Here is a 22756-nt window from a genome sequence, read left to right as displayed (position 1 = left end):
AAATGAAACAAAAGAAAGAAAAAGACTTTGATTCAAAAGATTCGGTGATAAGATAGAACAATATTATCATACGCAGGGGATTATAATAATGTGATTGAGCATTATTTTTCCAAAATATGACAACAGTTCGAATAATGAGTGAAGATGGTATAAACCAGCTGTCCCCAAAGGTCAGTGGAGCACAAGGGTTCCGTAGAAGGATTGCAGAAGCTCCAAGATTTTGTTTTTAACCATAACAATTCTCTTATTTTTCTTTTCTTAGATTTCTTCTAATTTTTCTTCATTGATCATTTTTCGAAGAAAAAACTATGATAGGATTTATTTGTAATCTTTATAAATAATGCCTAAGACAATTAAAATGGACAAATTTCCAAAGACTTGGTGAAAGCTATAATAACATAATAATTTGTAAATAGTACTTTGCATGTTGTTTTTTTTTGCTGTCACGTGCATTAAATGAGACAGCACTTCGGATGTTTTGTATTTAGATTTCTTCTAATTTTTCTTCATTGATCATGTTTAGAAGAAAAAATTGTGATATGATTTATTTGTAATCTTTATAAATAATGACCAAGATCATTGAAATGGACATATTTTCAAAGACTTAGTGAAAGCTATAATGACATTATCATGTATACATAGTACCTAATATTTTTTTTATTTTTTTTTTATAGAAAAGCAATGGCAGCATTTATTTACCTTTGAAATGATTCAACATATTTACAAACAACTAAATACTGTACTTAATACAATATTACTTTTTTATATAAGGAAATCATATAGCTGCAAATTTTTGCGCTCTCCCAAAAGATATTTTTCTGCGGAAGTTGCGTAACTAAATTACGTGAATTCGGCAGAAATCGATTTATATTTACCATCATTTCTAAACATATATGCATAAATACCAGATTATTTAAACGTTTTATTACTTTATATATCGTGAAAATTAAAATCATTTCCAAACACATAGCTATTTTTTTTAACTAAGAATTTTTTTTTTGTAAAAAAGGGACTTCGCAGAAATAAATTAGTTTTCTTTGTTAATATTTAAAATTCACACTAATAGTTTTTTTCTATATTTTATTCGCGTTAAATTCAAAATGTTGAAAAAAAGTGACTGTTGGCAGCTTCGCAGAAAAAATTATTTTACTTTGTGAATATTTAAAATGTACACATAGTTTTTTTTTTCTATATATTTTTAGCATTAAATTCAAAATGTTTAAACAATGGGTACGAGTTATCTGGAATTTCATAAGTAAAATTTCAATTGCTCTGCCCTTTTAATAATTTTACTTAATCTTGGTTTGTAAAAGGGTATCCTGTAAAATTTAAAAGTAGAATCACTATTATGGGGGAGATGGCATCATGTAAAATTTAAAAGTAGAACCACTATTATGGGGGGAAATGGCATCATGTAAAATTTAAAAGTAGAACCACTATTATGGGGGGAAATGGCATCATGTAAAATTTAAAAGTAGAAGCACTATTATGGGGGAAAATGGTATCCTGTAAAATTTAAAAGTAGAACCACTATTATGGGGGGAAATGGCATCATGTAAAATTTAAAAGTAGAACCACTATTATGGGGGGAAATGGCATCATGTAAAATTTAAAAGTAGAACCACTATTATGGGGGGAAATGGTATCCTGTAAAATTTAAAAGTAGAAGCACTATTATGGAGAAAAAATGGTATCCTGTGAAATTTAAAAGTAAAAGCACTATTATGGGGGGGAAATGTTACTAAATTACTAATAAGGAAGCTTGGAAGTATATTTTAAGATTAAGACACATAATTTTTTTAAAAAAAGGAAAAATATCAAATTAAAAAAGATGATTATCTATGAGTTTTCTATCTCAAAACTCTTAAAAAATTTGGATGTAATTTCACGGAAAAAAACTATTTTAAAGGAAAAACTCTTTCATTTATAGGTTAACTTATAAACATAGAAGTATTACAATTTGGATATCCAATCCTCAAAATGGAGTGTTATTTCAATATTTTTCTATTAGTTTACTTTTAAAATTAGTTTTTATGCACATTTTCTTCTCTTAGATTTCTGAGCACAGAAATCTTCGAATTCTGTTTGTTATAATAAAAAAAATACGGATAGGCTTCCACCATTAGTGATATCAGAGTGAAGAAGCTTACAAAAGCGTGTTAGAGTAGCAATTGTTACACTCATAAACTTACTTATTCGAAGGTTTGCAGCCCGAACGTAAAAAAGGGGGGTGGGGGAGGGATGAGAAATGCAGCTAATGAAAATGATTTTTAAAGTTTAAGCATTGTTATATATATATATATTTCTCTTACACGGCGACAAAAAAAAACCTCATTACAACTCCCCGAATGGCAACGCTAGGAAATCCACCAATGGTTGCCGCTAAAAATTTCACATGCCAAATCTAGCTGAGGTGGCTCAACATATAGCGCTTTTAAAAATGGAAACTGAAATAACCAGAGAGAGCATTATCATCTGCGGCAATCTCTTACTATTAAGCTAGGCAGAAGTGAGTAGTCTTTGACGATAGATTTCAATTTTAGTATTTTGTCGAGAGCGCTTTTTTTCACGAATTTATATATTACGAATTTATTTGACGATTTTTGATTTATATCACGAATTTATTTGTTTTATTATTGTTATTAGTTATTCATTGAAAAATGAATCTCAGTCGTGCTGTTGCGCTTTAAGATTTTATACTATAGCACATTTCTAATAGGTTTAACGAATTACATGTCATTTATTTGAATTCAAATTTATTTTAATGACTTAGTATTTACTATAAAGATGTAATTTTTCTTTTTTAAAAAAGTTGTTATATGGATTTGAATGATTGTTTTGAATTCTTAGAATTTTGTGCATTTGTAATGTACCTAAGTTAGTAGCGAGTGAAGCGAGCTTGGTTTGCGAAGCAAACCATATAAGATAGCGCAGCAATTTTTGGGGGTTGGCGAGCGTTAGCGAGCAGGGGGCTCAGCCCACTAGTATACTATATTTTAAGAAAAGACATTACTTTGAAAAAGTTTTTTACACTTAGGGAGATACAGTGGTTTTCACTAGTTCAGGGAAAGCAAAAACCTTTATCGAAAACGTCCTAACTGTTGATAAATACATGTTCCAAAGGATAAATTTTGTTTCAAATTTAAATCGGATCTGATAATTTACTCGTATTCGGAAAAAATATTATATTTTTATTTCCAAAAGCGTTATTATAAACAATCTGAATAAGAAATAAAAGATTCTAAAAATATTATGAGATTTTCTATAAAACTCGCTCAATGGCGCCATCTACCCAAGAAAAGAATAAAATTCTCTAAAATGCGTATATTTCTTTTTTATAATTATTTTTTAAATTTTTGCTTAGTTTTATTAATGTGAATGAAACAAATCAAAGATCTTTTAGTTTGGTAATTATTCTTTTAAGTATTGGCGAAAGAGGAAGTATCTTAATTTTAAAAATTATTCTTCCAACTTTAATCATTATTTACTACGACTTTTAAGAACTTTCCATTGACAGTAAAATTTGGCGGTTATGATTAGATTTAAAAAGTGAACCAACTTTATATTTAAAATCGAAAGCTTAATTTTTTCATTTTTACACATTTCCTACATACATATTTTTTTTCTGTTCACTAGATTTTTATTTTTATAACTTCTTTACAAAATAAGTTGCGTTTTTCCTGTTAAACTTTTTTGAACGAGACGAGATTATTCTACCTAGCCTCAAAAGGCTTGTGTTCGGATTTTTTTTTCAAAAAGGAGATTTTTTTAAAATTTAACATATGATGACTACTTCTTTGATTTTTTCCTATTTTTATTATACCTATATTACTTCAAATACTTTCTTCTAGTTGATTTAAAAAATTGATTTTAAATTTTTTAATTTGAAAAAAAAATGACTTGAAATTTTTAATCACTAAAAGCCTCCACCTCATGTTCGTTTCGCTCACCAATTTCCGTGGTTCATCACTTTTTCCCCTTAGAAATCGATAAGAAAGTATAATTCGATTTATAAAACGTATAATTATTATAATTTTATGTTAGCACAATTTGTTAGTATGTTAATCGCAATGAAACAAAAGGATATCTAGATTTAAACAATCAACTGTACTCGAAAGAAAAGTATTTAAACCTAGGAGTACAGAATGAGCGACACAATAATAAATAATAAATCAGAAGTAATTTACTTATTGACCCTTTCACTGCGTCTCTTTGCATTTCTGCAAAGCAACAAGTTTAAAACTCACTTCAGTGAATACTACATGTCCTCACTTCTCTGCTACGTAAGGAGTGGTAGGAAGAAGACGATAATACATGTTAGTTTATGATGCGATACGAGGAGGTCATGTCTTTTATCTGAAATGTTATTTTCAAAGAAAAAGACAGGTGTGTATGCATGTTTATAAACTGATACTTTCTTTGTAAAATTATACAGTGCACTAAAAAAAAAAAAAAAAAAAAGACGGATCACCCTGAATTACTTTTGATTTAATGATCGGATCTTCACGTTCTAAGACTCAGTTATAATGGTTCGATGGGGTGACTTCAAACATGTGAAATATTAGTGAAGGCGATATTTTAAGTTACGAAATCAGATAAAAAAAGTACTTTCTCTGAATAAACATAACTTTTTTCCAACGGGTGTCGATTTCTGATCCCCAAAATATAGAGGGCTGCTGCAATCCAAAAAATATGGTCCCCATAGTTTGGTAGGAGAGCGACCCTTAAATATTAATTATACTTTTTGAGATTATCGCCAAATCTCGAGAAATTTTGTGCGAATTGAAAAATTTTTTGGACGCAATTATAAAATTCTTTTACCCAAAGATAATTCCATGCAAAAAATGAATTTTGGTAAGTGTTAATCATTTTTTATTGCTTTATTTAATAATAATCGAAAAAATTTTAAATAGTAAGGTACACAGTTTTTTTTTACATAACTTTAAATTATGCAAATTTGCACGTCAAAATGCAAAATTTGAGAGAATACGATCGAATAGTTCCTGAGAAATCAAATTTTTAAAAAGTCGTCTATGTAAAAATAAACTAAAACAAAAATATCAGTTTGAAATAAATATAAAGAAAAAAACTGAAGTTTTCTGAACAAGGCTAATTTCTGATTTGAAATCCCCCCCCCACACACACACGCTTTAGTTGAGATCTAATACTTGTATAAATACAAAGCCGGTACTAACGACTTCAATTCATTAGCCAGTAAATTAGCTAAATATCAAAAATATTAGCCAAGTTTTAAAATTAAGACAAATTTAAAAAACATTTTTGATAAATTTTTTCAGTAGAAAACTTCAAATCAAAATCAAAATTTAGTATAAATTTAATTATTCTATTAAAATGCAAATTAAACTCAAAAGTTCTCATGCAGTTGGTGAAGACTAAATGAATGGTAGAGAAAATGAAAAATTAAGATTTTTTGAGGAAAAGAAATAAGAATAGGTTGGGGTTAATTTTTGATAAGTTATTGTCACGTTATTGCATAGGTTATTACCAGTCACGAGAAGAAATATTTTCTGCAAAAATAGTAGGAAGATAATATGCATCTTGCTACCATTGTAATCGAATAAAAAATACAGGATTTGCTTTAAAAAAAATTTTTTTTCTTACCTAGATCAAGGGGAATATATATTTTTCTTTCTGATAAAAAAAAATCATTCGCCAATGCCTTCGCCAAAACACAATTTTTTTCGATGAATTTACGATTTAATCGCATTAAGCGAAGAGACGAAGACGGAAAAACCGAGAATGTTACGAAATGATGACAAATGTTTCATGCGGTTGTTAAAAACGTTGAAATTTTTAATTGTAGTGCTATTTTTTAAATGAAGTTGATAAGTTTTAACTTGATACATTTTCTTTAATTCACAAGATAATTTGGTATATAGATAGCAATCAGTTAAATCACTCAGACTCTATAGGCAATTTTTACCACGACGGCGATTCCATTTTTTTAAAGATATATTTGTTCATTTTTTCCTTACTTTTAAAAACCAATCAAGAGCGAGGTTATGAAATGAAGATCTCGAAAGGGGTTATTACTTCAAGAACTATGAATAAGCAGCAGGGGTGAAAGCGAGACGGAAAAGAGGAAAGGCTGGTAGTAAAACCATTTCAGTTATAGCTAGTTTTGGGGAGGAGTTTACTTATTCTTTTTTTAAATTTTTCAACAATATCTACTTTATTATGGAAAAGAAACAGTTCTATATATATGCCAGAATTATAAAAGAAATCTTGATAGTTACAGATATTTCATTTTTTTCGAAAAAAATGCTGGAATGAAATGTTTTACGTACCAGGTTTTTCTCTTTTCCGTCTTGCTATATAAGGGCTTTCACCCATGATAAGCAGTTAGAAATTAACACAAGAAAAGTTTTAAAAAATGCTAAAAGAGCTTTTGAAAGCACTTTTGATAACTTTAAAAAAATTTATATTAAAAAAAAATTGGTTTTGTTCTTAAATGAAAATGGCCAATTCAGTACGTTGAATTTTAAGTCAGCCGTTGCATTCCTGCAGAATCCAGAGTTGTCTACATGGAATGTTTTTACTACAAGTTTATAAGTCTTGAACTAGTTATAAAATTTTTTATTCCATCATATTCTTTGTGCGCTTATCTACACACCATCGAAATTGCAATTTTTTTTAAGTCTTAAAAGTTTAAGTCTTATTAGATTAATACTAGATTGCCTAAGGAGGTCATTTCGACTGCTTTTAATTTCAATTAGAAAAACAATGGTGTATATAATGACACAATTTCTTAGAATTTTGTAACTTTTTGTACAACATATAATTTTTTTATTGTTAATATTTACTAATAACTTGTTATATAACTGTAAATAATATTTAAAAAAATGTTAAAAATTAATTTTAAGCAAATTTATTAACGTATTCACAATCCAGTCATTTTGACTGCTTTTGTGCAATATACTAATTTTTCGTCTTTCTACTGTTAAGCAAAATATAATTTAAATTAAATCAATAAGAAAAAGCAAGGGCAAAAAAATTCACGAAAAGCGTTTACAATTACCATACATTTCCGGGTAAAAAAACTAGCGCTATCATTGAACCTAGCCCCTTTTGGCCTAAACATGTAATCGTATTTCAGCGGGTAGTAGATCGCTCAAATTGTTTTTTTTTTATTTTTATTTTTTTTTTTATTTTTTATCGCAAGCAGGGCTGCCAACCTTCTACGTTTTCTGTAAAAATTTAATCTAGTGGTGGGTAAGTTTATGTTTAAATGTATTATTTTTTATTCATTTAAACTAATTATCCACAGCACTACATATAAATTATTTAAAAGTTCATATGCAACGCCAGTTTGCACGAGCTCTTTCGTGGAGAGGCTATTAAAATATTGGCAAAAATTCCGGAAACTTTGGTTTTTAAATGGCTACCAATCTATGAAATATTCCACAAAAAACGTAGTAGTTGGCAGGCCAGTGTTTAACAGTTGGTAGTTTTCGCTCTAATTATCGAATGTTGATTTATTTTATTCCATCGTTTTACTATTTATTTTCCCATACAACTTGGCAATTTCAAGTTTCTAAGTCTTATAGTTTTTGCCTATGAAAATAAAATGTAATGTTAAATTGATAGCCCAAAACAGGGACGACCTTTACAATATTTTCTTACACAGACTAGAGAAAATGATAGATTATTTCAGTGTTTCCCAAACTTATGACTTATGTGCACCCTTTCTAAATTTTTCGTAACGCTGCGTAGCACTAAAAAAAAAGGAAAGTATTTTTAACTATAAAAAATTGCACAAAAGTTAAAAATCACAACTGGTTGTTGGAACCACTAATTATTAACTGTCAACTCTGCAAAAAATAGCCAATAGAAAAATACGTAATCGTAAATTTTCATGACTAGCTGTGTTTTTAAATCAATTTTTTTGAAATTTTCGTTAGTTGCAAGGAACGTGCATTTCGCATAGGAACGTGTACCCCGCTGAACTGTTCCTGTACCCCTGGGGGTACGCGTACCACACTTTGGGACACACTGGACTATTTGAATGACAATACATAGAGAAAAGATACTAATTCCTGATAAAGACTTGAAGCAATTTGATTGGACTTATATAAATTGTTCGAAACGTAAAAAGTGTTAGGAAAGATATTTTGTTGTTAATTAAAGATAATTTATACGCACTAGAATACAATATTTAAGTTAAAATCTAATTTTAAATTTGTGATGGACATTTTTAATATTAAAATAGTAGCTATTAGAGAAGAAATTTTTTTAGCCAATTTAAAATTCTAAATATTCTATTAAAGGTCAGAAGAAGGATTGAGTTTTCCTGCAAATTTAGATATTAAATTCATTCATTATTACATCCAGCTTTAAGGACTAAGTTAAAAGGCTAAATATTTTAATAACATAGAGAACAGAAGGTAGCCATTGCACGCAATGCACGGAATAAAAAAATGGATGTGAAAACCTAGAAATTCTCGCTTCCTACAATATTTGAAATGGTATTGAAATAACTAAGGTTAGCTTAATTTGTTCAGTTTGCGGGACTTTATTTTATCGCAAGAATATCAGGTCAAATATATTTATGATCATAGATATTTATGCATTAAAAATAATAAAAATCATTGAAAATTGAAAATATTAAACCAAAAATAGAATCTTAAAGTATAGAATTTAATAAAATTTTAAATATTTGGAAAAAATCTTGCGTAAAAGCAGGAGAAATGGGCATGCAGGGGTGCGTAATGATAGTGCATAACCTTGGCCAAAGAATACCATGTGCATAACAATAAAAGTACTCTTCGAGTGACGGTTTAACAGGTTATGAACTGAAAGATGAGGTTCAAGGACGTAGTGGGGATTTGGTATGATATAGGTATTCCAAAACAGACATAATGTCCACGAAAACGCATTTATGGAAGTGACCATTATTTAGAAAAACAAAAATTATTCAGATTTTAAAAATAATAAATTACATTAGAAAATAAACCAAATTTTTATTTGAAGAAAAGGAGACTACTTTTGGGGTTGCTTTTGTATGATAATTGCCAGTCAATGCTTTTGATGTGTAAACTTTTGGTAATCCTGCTATCGTTTCCGACTACCTTTCCATCTAAAATCATATCAGAATTAAGTAAGCTTACGGGAGAAATAAAATCAAACTTTTATAATCAATTTTATTTTATATAGTTACAAAAATAATGTATAGTAAATAAGACTAAACTCAAAGTATCTTACATTTTCTGCAAAATATTTTAAATTTGTCATTATATAATTACATGAAAAATTATCTATAACGAATCAATAATGTAAAAGCAATGAATAATGTTTAATGAAAAATTAAGTACATATATATATTTCCAAAATAAAATAGATAAAGAAATATGAGTTAAAGGAATGATCACGAAACCATATTCCTTTACTGAAAAAAGAAAGAAAAATGTGATTATACAGTCTTACGACATTTGTATTATTATAGCATTACGCTATTGAACTTTGTAAAGCAATTTTCGTAACTAAATTCCAAACATTTTGTAAAAAATAATTTACAGCTTTCACAATAAATTTACCGTTTGTTTCATTCCTTATACGAAAAATTATCTATTACGTATTAACGACATAAAAGTAATGAATGATGTTTAATGGAAATAATATATATATATACATCCAAAATAAAATGGATAAAGATGTACGTGCTAAAAGATTGATCACGAAATCATATTCTACTAAAAAAAGTAATACAAATTGTTATTACAGTCCAGCGACATTTTTATTACTACGGCATTACATAATTGAGTTTAATACAGTAAATTTCGTAGCTAAATTCCAAACGTTTTGTAAGAAATTTTTTTTTAAAATTACAACTGTTACAATTAAATTACCGTTTGTTTCATTCCTTATTCACCTTTTGTTTTCTAGACTTTTAATTTTAATATCAGCTCTCCTATTTTAATCTACTTAAAATTTCACGTTCTTCTTATTGAATAGCTTTTTATGCGTTTTTAAACAAAAGAGTGAACGCTTTATAAGAAAATCGAATGAAACGAATCATTAAAATATAGTTTTAGATGCAGATAAATTATGATAATTTCTATCACTTATGCGAAAAATAAACTTTTTCTAGATTTCAAATCGTTTTTCTTTTTGCCCAAAATACTTAAAGCCAGATAAAATATTTCTTGAGTAATTTTGTCTTAGATGACTACATTAGAAACAGTAGTTGAATTGTTTTGTGTGAAGTTGGTATTTTCTTCTAAGCCGCAGCTGGAAAGTTTTTTGACTGGTTTCTGAGTACGATGAAAGCTGTATTTCTTGAGTCTTTCAATTTCCAACTGATTCGCAATAGTTTTATCTCGAAATTCAATGTGTGCTTCCTGTCCAAGAAATCCTCCCAATTTCTCAGGCAGACATTCTTTTGGAAATTTCTTATGCAAGATCGATAGATTACTTCCAACTAAGGAAATCTGAAAAATAAAACAAAATATAATTATTTCGAAAGTTACGGCAACACAACTGTTTAATTACAATTGTATATTAGATTCATAGGATTTTAATATATTATAGTTGAAAATGTGCAATGTTGCCTGCGGAGAACTGGATGATTTTAAAATTAAAAAATCGTGGAAACAAAAGATAATGGAGGAATGAAACAATCGGTATGTTTATTGTTATAGGTGAGAAAATTTAATACAGAACTTTTGGAAATTAATCAAAAAGTTGCCTACAAATGGATTTGCAAACCAAACTAGACTATTAGTTTTAGGTTGACATGTGTTTGTAATACCGGCCATCTACTATGTGTTTGTGGTACTGGTATATCACAGATAAGTATTACCTATGACATTCGAATTCCTTTCAGGAACTTCGTATTGCATATCGCGCCTTTAGTTGGCACCTTTCGCAACTAAATTTGAAAGGTCATCCAGGAAAATTTCAAGAATCAACTTACATTTTATTATTGGGATTTTTATTTCAAAAATCTGCCAGTCCTTCACTGACCAGGCTGCATATACCATCTCCTCCTACATTAAAAAGCCTCCGCACGGTTTTTTATAAGTAGTCTGCGCAGACTATTTGAAAAGTGAACCAGTTGTGGGCATGAACCCAAATTCTTTTTTTAAAGTACTTAAGAGAAATATATCATATATATTTGAGAATTGAATCAGTAGTGGTTGACAAGTAAATAAGACAAACGAATCATATTCATTAATTAAATAAATTTTTAGACATATATTTGCTACCACTTTCTTATCTTTAGTAGATTTTCTATTAAATGGCTCTTTCGTAATGGTTTAACTTCATAGTGGGCAGATCGGACTACTTATAGAAACCGCGTGGAGGCTTTAAGGTATAGGAGGCGTTGTATATACAGGGTATTTCATAATGTAACTCAGAAAAGCTCAGCTTTGTAAAAATGTATTTTCGAGCGGTAAGGGAAGTTTAGGCCGTTTTTAGTTCAGTATTTTTTCCACCACAACTCATCAAAAGTTCGAAGTATCATATGAAATGCAACTCCCATACCTGCCAACTCTTCCGGATTTTCCCCAAGATTTTATTTTCATATTTAAAGTGGTAGCAATACTAAGGTAATTCCAATTAATTTTTTGAATTATAATGATAACTATAAATGAGTTTGACTACCACTTCATATAGATAATTACAATAAATATAGCAAAGCATAATAATTCTTGCGCAAGCAAATTTCAACGTGATCAAAATATAAATATATTTTTGAGTCAGATTGTTTTTCGTTTATTGTTTTACAACCATTCTGAAAATCCATTCTCGGAAAGAGTGAAAGTTGGCAGGTATGAACTCCATTGCAAACATCTCGTCTCAGCAAAGGTTAGCTGATGGAGGATGGGAAAGAGGACGCTGCTAGGACTAGTAATTATCCTTATTCTACAAGAGTTGCTATTTAATTCGCCATCAGTTTTTATATAGCAACCAATTTTAACATTTTTGGATTAAGTGCTGCCAGATTGGCAACATTGCGCTGCAAAATAAATAAAAAAAAATTCCGAATAAGCTAATTGTTTTCGAATTTGCAAAATAATGGTATGCGAATAAAAACTAAATAATAATTAATAATAAATTATATATTATAATGAGTTCTCACAAGACTTCAATTTTTAAAAATTGGTACAAAAAATATATATATATAAATTTTCATTATTTCACACCACTACATAGTACTTCTCAAATAAAAAAATATCCTCCTAAGAAGTCTCGTGGTTTCTATAGGTTTCAGAAAAATTTGAAAATGTAATGGAAAAAAAAAACTTAGGTTATAGGTTACATTTCTAAATACCACTATGTCTATGAAATATACATCTGTCTGAAACTACTTGACCTCTCAATGTTAACCCATTAAAGGGCAACGTTCCCGTAAGCTTTATGTTTTATGAACTTATCAAGATAATAAACTTTTTTATCTTGGAGAAACGAGACAGAGATGATAACTTACTCCGTTTTGTAACAAAAATATTTTCTCGTAGAACTGAAATTTAAGTTATTGTTAGTTTATTATTTTTCATTTGAAGTAATTTTTTCATCATTGCACTTCAAAAGTATCATATGAGCTGCAAATTCATTGCAGTTATTTAGTTGTGACACTTCTAAAGAGTAGTTGTAATTTGCCTTATTCTACAAGTGTTATTATTTTAAACATTGCCAACCGTTCATAACCGTCGTTGAACAGCCGACCCAGTTTTGGGTTTACAACTATTAATGTTCAACACCGTAGCATTGTAATTTTGAACCTAATCCAGAAGTCAAAAGAACTCCTAGATTAAGTATTAGAAGAATATCGATTTCGTGGAGGACTTTTTTGATGGAACTAACCTGTTACATGGAGAGGAAAACCACGAAAACCTCCCATGGTTAGCTTGACGACAAGGTGACTCTAATCCATGATCCGTCTATCACTGAGGATATTTTAGGTCAGCAATGTGTGTATATTTAGTGAAGAGCCGAGTGCGGAATTTAAATCGACCAGGCATTGCTGGGATTCGAACCCGGGTCATCATTGGAAGGCGAACGCTCTATTCTCTGAATCACCGCAGCTCATTACCAATTTACTAAAACTTTTGCAGATAGCGGAGCCGTTGGCATTCCTAATACAATTTGTTAATACTTTTATAAATGTATATATTCTGATCTGAAATTGAACAACTGCAATGTTTTAAAACTAAAGTGGAAGCTAACACTACAAAACATTAGATTTATCTAAGCGTAATTCAGGGGTGTCAACTTTTTACGTTTTCCTGGGACATTTTGTTCTAGTGACAGCTTGAAATTTGAGTTTCAATTTATGAGTCATTTCTTTGCACAGTTGATACAAAGTTATTTTCCTAAACACTACATTTAAATGATTCAAAAGTTCGTATGAAACGACATTTTCTTGCAACTTGTTCGAAGAGAGACTTTCAAAATTTTGGCAGAATTAAAAACAATTTTGAGACCATTAGTTCTTAATTGTTTACCACGCTGAAAGATATTTTGCAATAATTGTAGTAGTTGATATTGAGAATTGTGAACCACAATTTTCACAAAATGTTTTTTAAGTCAATACAAATAATGGAATTTTCTCAAAATTAGATTTAAATGGGTTAAAGTGTTATTTCAAAATCGAAACTTCTAACCAACAATAATGTGCATTTACTAACACGATGATAAATGTTTCTAATGGCCGAGGAAAGCCTAAAATATTCCCTACCAGATATCTAAAATCTAAAGTGGTGTATATTAAATTAATTCTTATAAGTTTGAACTTAAATTTTGAACCATTATTAGTTTTTTTTATGGTTTTCTTATGACTTAGTTTTCTTTCATACCGTATATAATGAATTTGTAGTATAACATGGTGATATAAATTTCCATGGTAAATTTCATTAAAAATATTTTTTCCGCATTTCTCTGACCTTGCATTTTTAACTGATGCGAAAAAATTAGAAAAAAAGTTAATTATTTTTGACAGTTTCCCTACCATACTTAATTTGTAGTGTAGCATGGTAAAATAAATGAACATATCAAATTTTATTAAATATTTTCTGCATTTCTTTTAACACCTACATTTTTAACAGTTGTGTGCGAATTATTAAAAGTTAATTATCTTTGTTAGTTTTCATACCATACGTAATGAATTTGTAGTGTAGCATGGTGAAATAAATTTATATGGTAAATATTTTTTTTTAAATATTTTCCGCTATTCCTTTAACACATTTTCAACAGTTGTGAGCAAATTAGTTAAATTTAATTTTCTTTGACGATTTTCATGCCATACGTAATTAACTATAGCGTAGCTTGGAAAAATAAATTTATATGGCAATTTTAAAAAGAAATATTTTCCGCAATTCCTTTAATATTCGCATTTTCAACTGTTGCGAGAAAATTAGTAAAAGTTAACTATCTTTGGCGATTTCTATACCATACATAATTAATTTATTGCGCAGCATGGTAAAATAAATTTATACCGCAAATTTTACTTAAAAAAAATATTTTTCGCTATTTCTTTAGTTCCTATATTTTTAACAGTTGTGTGCGAATTATTAAAAGTTAGTTATCTTTGACAATTTTCATACCATGTACAATGAATTTGAAGCGTAGCATGGTTAAATAAATTTATATGTCAAATTTTATCAAATCAAAAATATTTTCCGATATTTTTTTAACACTTACATTTTCAACAGTTGTGTGCGAGTTATTAAAAGTTAATTATCTTTGACAGTTTTCATACCATACATCGTTAATTTGCAAAGTAGCATGGTGAAATAAACTTTTATGGCGAATTTTATTAAATATTTTCCGCAATTCTTTAATGCATGTATTTTCAACTGTGGCGAGCAAATTAGTAAAAGTGAATTATATTTGACATTTGTCATACCATACATAATGAATTTGTATAATGATAGTGTAGCATGGTAAGATAAATGTGCGTTTTAAAAAATGCATATACGGGAACACTGATATACTCACTCTTTCCTTCATTTTTTTAGAAAACATTGGCCATATAACATTGAAAAGTAGGTTGAAGTAAAATGGTTCATTGACAATAGTAAAACTATTTATACGATGAGGCCAACAATCCTGAAAATAATAATGTGTTATATTTTGTTAGAAAAGACTAAATAAGAAAGAAAGGGTAATCAATTGTAAGTTAATCAATTTGTTGCATCATTTTAAAATATATAACTTTACATAACAAAATATAAAATTTGAGCGAAATCGGTCGAATAGTCCCTGAGATGTCGAATTTTAAATATAGAATATTTTTTTAAATTCAATTTTTCAGAAATTATTTGACCGATTTTGCTACAATTTAGTAATTTGCCAGGTTAATATACTTTACTTGAGATACTTTAAAATGATACAAAAATTTAAACAGGTTTAGATACTTTAAAATGAGGCAAAAATTATCTACCTTACTATTCAAACCTATTTCGATTATTATTAAATAATATTATAAAAAATATTTACTAAAATTTCTTTAAATGAACGAATTTTATAATTTTGTGCAAAAATACTTCAATTCGCTTAAAAAGTACTCTAGATATGGCAGAATAAGTAAGAAATAAAATTATTATTTAGGGGTCCAAACATTGGACCGCTGTCCTGACCAAACTATTGTGACCATATTCCCTAGATTGCGGCTACCCCCTATATTTCAGGGGTCAAAAATCCGAATCCGTAGAAAAGATGGTATGTTTGTTCAGAGAAAGTACGTTTTTGTGTCTGATATTGTAACTTAAAATATCGTCAGCACTAATTAATTAGCATATTTGAGGCCACCCCCTCAAACCATTAAGATCGAGTCCTAAAACTTGAAGATGTGATCATTGGATCAAAAGTTATTCAAAGTGGTCATTTTTTGCGCATTGTTCGCCCAAATTGTTTTATTATAAATGTTTCATTGTTTAAGGCTGTTTTTTGGAGTCTCCGTTGTAATATGAAATGATGCTTTTTTACGAATAATATGCTATTTTTAAAACTGCTTTGAGTTTGCAACTGTTAGTTATGACTATTAGGTCAAGTTTAGCCTAGCAAAAACCAGCACTGTCTAGGCTAATTTTGAAAATAGCGCAAAACTTTAATATGGAGGAAAGTAACTGTTTTGTGAAAATCAAAAGCTTTTGTGGTCGAATTTTAAAATATTTAAAAACTTACTCCAATGCTGCATAACGTGGACTCATAAATATCTCCAAAAACTGAGAATACGGCAATGATTTTGATAATTTTTTTTTTTCTCTAAGTGGAAAAATGTCACTAAATAGGCGATTTTTAAGAAAAAACTTTATTACTTTAAGAACATTCAAATTATTTGTCTGTTCTAAGGCCCATATAATAAATTCTTCATGGCTAGATTATATATATATATATATATATAGTTTAAAATGATCGCATTGCTTCAAGTGTAAGGCACTGAAACTGTGGCTTTTTTATTTTACTTGGCGACAGAGCTTCGAAAAGCTGCGTCAAGAAAATGGTAGCACAAATTTTTCAATGTTAGCATTTTTCTTAGTCGAAACAAAATAGTTCCGCTACTGTAGTATAATAACAATTTGAATATAGTTTTGAACATTTTAATATGAATTTGAAACCGTAGGACAGTGTATTTTCAAAGACAAAGGAGAGAAATTCGATTTATCTGAACGAACGTGTAAAACTTTCTTTTTGATAAAGGGGCATTTAATTTCGTCGTTTAAGAAAACTCAGACATTATTGGGTTAAGTTTCACTATGTAACGTTTTTCCCTTGTACTTTTTATATAATTTAGCAGACTTACTTCGAGCCCCTGGACAATTTGAGTTAAAAATGAAGGTGACGCCATGTTTATAATCTTCTTAAGAGAAACGCCCTTGTAATCCACAATTATATGATTTCCACACACTTGATTTGCCTCAATTTCTGCATATTGTTCACAACAGAGAATTGCTGCACTAAAGTACTCTTCAAGTGAAAATTTTCCGAAATCCAAAGTACCTATATGCACATAAATTTAGCTTATTTAGTATCAATGTAAAATAAAAACATGATGCTTATTTTAAAGCCCTTTTAGGATGATAAATATTTATATTACGTCTTTTTGTATAGTAGGCTATTGAAAAATTGCTAATTTTAAGAAAATGAGTAACGGTTACAGAGTTTAACCCTTTTGTAGGCCGTGGTAAGTGTACTTACCACCACGTTTTACCACTTTTAATTTAGGTTTCCATTTTTCAATAACTTCAGCTTTCTTGAAGTGAGTTTGAATAAAATTGATAACCATTTGTCACTTTTAAAAAACGCATAAAAGTTATAAAATACATAATTCCTTTTGAAGTCTGTTGCATTTAAGGAATTTATTTTATAAATAAAGAAAAATAAAAGTCAGAAAGTTCCTAATAGGTCATGTTAAATATATTAACCACCAAAAAAATGGCATTTTTATAAACTAAATGAGTTTGTTTTTTTAATATCAATTACTGTTCTTAAAACAATTTCAATTCCAAAAATACTTTAATTTACTTTTACTAGAAATAAAGGGCCCATTAAAAGATTAATCAAAATGATAAGAAACATTTCTATATTAACTGCATGTAAAAAAGAAATTCTTGTCTGAATGTCCAAATCTTCATAAATATTTAATCTAGGCTTACGAAATTTTTTGCAGTTATTTCAATGAGCAAATAAAGTAATTGATACAAGTTGCAAGCTTATTTCTTAATTTTCTTCCATAGCGTGTTCAAAAATACTTGTCTTCTTTCGTAATTAATTGTCGGTTTCCCGTATCTTTGAAAGCTTTAAATCTTATTGCTAAGTATAAAAACTGCACTGCTGCACATCTTTTAAGTTATAAAATAATCCTTTAAGTATTTCTTGAGAAATTTAAAAAAAATTCTAAAACTCAAAGTGTCTTTTCCATTATTGTAGGGTAGCGTATGTACACACCGATTGAGGAAATACTTAAACTACCCACTAAATATATTTATATGTTTTTAAATGAACTATATTGTAACAAAACTGTAAGTACTAAATGGATAGCAAATTTTATTTAAAAAAAGTCATTAATTTTTTTAAAAAAAGCTTACGATGGATATACGGCTCTTAAAAGGTGGCCCGTGGAACCTTGGGGTTCTATGGATAAGTAACAGAGGTTTCGCTAGTCTTTGTTGCGAGTTTGGCTAATTTTTTTTTTTTAAAAAAGAAGAAAAAAAACAATTATGAACTGAAACCTGCAACTATGTTTGTATGCCTTCAGTAACAAATAATATATTTTATATTTTTGGTAATTTTTAAGAAATTATGTATATAAAATCTTAATCTTTTAATTTGAAAATTTCTCAATTCAAAATGACTAAATTCAAGAATATAGAATAATATTTCTCTGAAAACCGACCTGGCAATTTATAACAATTCTTTCCTTGAAACCATAACTGAATTTATACATAATTCAGCTTATATTATTCAATTTCTAATTCTGAATCTGTCATATGCAAAACTAGAAGACGCTCCAGACCTAATAATTCAACAGCGTGATATTTTATCTGATTCTAAGGCTGTTTTTTATTAAAAAAATTCAAAGAATTGATTATTCACATTAAATATTTTCAAAATAGTCTCACTTTTTTAGAATATTTACTGTTGCTAATGAACTTCATCTTGGAGTTCCGCCGAACGAAGGTAGACCATCTAAGGCAAAAGTTCGCAATTTTTTTTTCGGCAATGGAATCCTAAAAGGTCAAACTTCTTTCGGCGGAGCCCCAACTTTATAAAAGAGGTATATAAAAATAATTGTGAACGTATTGAATTATAATATAGTATTTTATTTTAAGATTATTTAATAAAACGAATGGGGGCCGGAATAGCCTGGTTGGTAGGCCTCTGGGCCCATGTCCAAGAGTTCGTGTGTTCGTTCCCTGCCAGCTGAAGACCGTGTAGTAAATGGTGACTGATGCACGTTAAATCTGTCTAAGAGCAAAGTCCTCCATGCTCCCATTACAAATCATACCTCTGGGGGTACTGATTCAAGAGTTTCCTTGTATTCTGGATTGGTTCAAAACTACAAGGCTACGGAGTTGAACATTAGTAGTCGTAAATTCAAAACTAGATCGGCTGTTCAATGACAGATATAAAATAAAATATAAAATAAAACAAAAAGAATGGAACCGTGGTGGCTTAGGTGATGGAGCGTTCGCCTTCACTAAAGTAAACCAGGTTCGAATCCCAGCGATGGCTAGTCGATACGAATTCCGCATCCGGCTCACACAGACCACAGTACTGACGTAAAATATCCTCAGTGGTAGACGGATCATGTGTTAGAGTCACCTTGCGGTCAGGATAATCGTGGGAGGTTTTCATGCTTTTTCTCTCATTTAAGGAAAATGCAGGTTAGTTTCATCAAAACGTCCTCCACGAAGGCTAGTTTCTCTCAACACTTGATCCAGGAGTTCCCTTGTCTTCTAGATTGGATTCAAAATTGCAAGACTACGAAGTTGAACATTGGTAGTCGTAAACTTAAAATTGAGTTGCTGTTCTACGACGGTTATAAAATAAAATAAAACGAATGAATTTTTTTCATCACTTTATCATTAATAATCTTAAATTAGATTTTATGTCTTACTGCTAAATACGTAGTCTTGGAGCTTTGTGCAGCCTAGTGCTGAAACTGAAAACATAACTGAATATAAACATAAACTGAAAACAAATGAAAGAGACGAATTATGGTTTTCTTTGAAATGAGCTCTAAAAGGAGCTTCTATAAACGTTGAACATTGTTATTCTTTCTTGATTAGCGAATTTATTAATTTACTTTGATTTGAAAGACAGTGGGAAACTTGAAATCATTTTTTTAAATGCATGCCTCTTTCATAATATATTGTCAATAAAAAATTATATATTTCTTTTTTTAAAAAGCGCCATTTCATTTTTATTGCCATTTCAGTTTGAACAATTTCATAAAAGCAACCTGAATATTAAGTAAATAATGGCTTATTGATTAGATTTAAATATAATTAAAAGTTCCAAAATATTTGTGCATTAAAAAAGTCCTAACTTACGGAGCCCCTTTAACTTACCATCGAACCCTAGGGGGCAGTGGAATACGATTTGGGAACATCTGATGTAGAGTTCCATAGCTGAAAATAAATTTGTAGCCGCTACGCAAGATAAATAAAATTCCAATCAAACTTACCCACTTGAAAGTTTGCAACCAACCCGCCATCAAGTGCCCTTAAAGGAGAAACTAGCATATGGCCTAAATCGATTATCTTCTTCACTTTATCGGTCATTAGTCCAGGATCTTTTCTTTTAAATTCATAGTAATTTCGAAGAGTCTTGAAGGTTTTTTTAGCGTTATATTTCTTCACTCTTAGAAATCGAATTAGAAAGGTGTCATTTTCTGGGCAAATGAAATCAGGGTCATCTGTCAGAGGGAAAAAAATAAATATAGAATAGGTTTTGTGAGAGAAAATTTTATAAACAAAATTAAAACTTATTTGAGAAAATAATAAGTTTAGTTAATTCTGCAATAAATATATTGGAAATTATAAGTAATTAATTTTCTTGAATTTTTTAAAAGAAAAAAAAAAACCTGTGGAAGCTTTGTTGTGAAATTGTCGTAAGAGACAAAAATAAAAACTTTAAAAATTTAAAAGTGATATCAAAAAGTGTTAGCAGTCATTTTATCCTTTTAATTATACCTTTGCTTTAAAACATGAGCTAGGATATTCACCCACTTACTCGCTATTGCTCGTCAAATCCCAGCTCTGTCTCCTCAGTTCCCGTCTGATTGCTCAACAAGCATACAAGCTTGAAATAGGATATTTTTGTACTAGTTAGAAAGGCCGATTTATAACCCTAGTCAAGTTGAATAACATATAGCATAAGTTAAAACAGGGCATCACTTAAATGTAACGGTGGGATTCGAACCCGCTGCTTTTAAGTTACAGAATGTTTGTAAAATGGTGAGATTGTTTGGCCAAAACGTCCCCGACTTTTTCTAACAAAACGAGCAAAACTTTAATTTACATACAAAACCAAAGGGATAGCTATAATAAACTTTTAAAATGTAATTTAAAATTTATCCGTTTGCTTTTAAATTTAAAAAATTAAAGTAGTTCCACAACCTGCTCTCCAAGCCCTAAAATTGCTTCGCAATGCGAGCTCGCTTTACTCGTTTATTGGACATGTTACATCCGTATACTGCTTGTTTTTCTCTTGTGTATCTTGTGTATTTAGACTATGAAGATTAGAATAAATAGTACATAAAACTTTTCACTGAAGAATATTCTAAATATATATTTGGTTTCTCTGTGCAAAATTCCAAATATATACATTTCAATATTAATTTGAAATTGTAAACAATTTACAGATTTTTTTCATTCACTATTCCAAATTTCTGTGATATGAAGCAGAACATCTATAAGTCCTTTATTTAACGCTAGGTTTACGAACGTTTCTTATATACCTATCTCTACGAACACGCGCCAATTAGACGCATGAACGAATACATCACTAGGTTTACAAACGTTTCTAGCATCAAGCAGAATCTAATGTATGACAAAAGTAATCTCCCCACGTTTTTTTGAGATAGTCCAATCAGACCACTATGAAGATAAACACAAAAGAAACATTTAATAGAAAGTCTAGTAAAAATAAGATAGTGGTTGCAAATATATGTCTAAAAATTTGTTTAATGTTTGAATATAAATGGTTTGTCTTATTTACTTAAAAACAGATTCAATTCGCTTTACTTACTACAGATTCAATTCACAAATATCTATGGTATATTTCTCTCAATTACTTTTAAAAAAGAATTTGGATTCATACTCACAACTGGTTCACTTTTTAAATAGTCTGCGCAGACTACTGATAAAAAACCATGTGGTGGCTTTCTGGTGTAGGAGGTAATGAGTAACCTCAAAACTGAAGTAAAATATTCTCACTGGCAGACGAATCATGACTTAAAGTCCGCCCAACTGTCGGGCTAACAGTGAGAGGTTTCCGTGGTTTCCATGCAATACAAATATGACTTAGTTCCATCAATGAGTCCTCCAGCGAAGGCTAGATTATCCAATCCCAGAATATTTTCCTTGTCTGAGTTGGGTTCAAAATTAAAAGGCTACGGAGTTGAACATTGATAGTCATGAACTAAGAATTGGGTGGGCTGATCAGCACCGCTTATAAAATAAAATATTTTAAACTCACCATTTATCATCTTTCTTAATTCCAACAAGGCTTCCGCTTGTATTTCGGGTGTTTCTCCTAAATCATCCCGAGCTCTTTTCACCAATTCAGGGCTTAAACCCTCCACCCAAACGGGTAAAAGTTCCATTTTCGCCTAACCAAACGCTCACACCTAAAAAACTACTACAGAAATCAATAAGCTAATGTCTGATTATATATTAAATTTTGAACTATCACTTTATGTATTCATAAAACAAATATTGAAGACTTAAAACAAAGAAACTTCGAAGACTTTAAGAACGAGGAATGAAGAAACGTTTGAAGATCCTAATTCTTGGATGAACTGAAAAAACGCGCAGTTCGTAGGTCAGTTCGTATTTATTCAGATTTGAAGGTTACGCGAGTTTCGATTAACGCAATAAACGCACACCATTCAACCTTCTTTTTTTGTGTATGATTATTGAACCGAAGTAAAAAAAAACTGCATTAATGACTGGCTCATTATCATTGTATTCATCTGCATTTTAAAAATTATTTCCTTTTTCGTGCATCATTTTAGTTCGTTAAAATTTTGTGTCGTTTGTCTTTTGTTTAACATGATATTATG

At 29.6% G+C, this 22756-nt stretch overlaps 1 protein-coding gene across 1 annotated transcript; it reads right to left on the bottom strand.

Annotated features, from left to right (window-relative positions):
- Positions 1-9147: 9147 nt before the first annotated feature.
- On the bottom strand, positions 9148-22504 carry LOC107456588 (alpha-tocopherol transfer protein-like). The gene is made up of 5 exons (XM_016074494.4): positions 22171-22504; positions 20156-20386; positions 16769-16965; positions 14962-15072; positions 9148-10448 (listed from the first exon to the last, which is right to left on the bottom strand). The coding sequence occupies exons 1-5, from the start codon at positions 22295-22297 to the stop codon at positions 10179-10181; spliced, it is 936 nt and encodes a 311-aa protein (XP_015929980.2). The 5' UTR covers positions 22298-22504; the 3' UTR covers positions 9148-10178.
- Positions 22505-22756: the final 252 nt, after the last annotated feature.

The sequence above is a fragment of the Parasteatoda tepidariorum genome, chromosome 5 (genome assembly GCF_982258835.1).
Source record: "Parasteatoda tepidariorum strain Cologne lab strain chromosome 5, Ptep-v5.0, whole genome shotgun sequence".
Taxonomy (NCBI): domain Eukaryota; kingdom Metazoa; phylum Arthropoda; class Arachnida; order Araneae; family Theridiidae; genus Parasteatoda; species Parasteatoda tepidariorum.
This window is presented reverse-complemented; position numbering and strand designations above follow the sequence as displayed.

Excerpts from the sequence above, each read along its gene's own strand:
- LOC107456588 (XM_016074494.4), bottom strand. The coding sequence starts at position 22,297 with ATGGAACTTTTACCCGTTTGGGTGGAGGGTTTAAGCCCTGAATTGGTG. Across the intron at positions 15,073-16,768 it reads AAATTGTCCAGGGGCTCGAA|GATTGTTGGCCTCATCGTAT; the intron begins GTAAGTCTGCTA and ends TATTATTTTCAG. Across the intron at positions 10,449-14,961 it reads CTAAAAAAATGAAGGAAAGA|ATTTCCTTAGTTGGAAGTAA; the intron begins GTGAGTATATCA and ends TTTATTTTTCAG.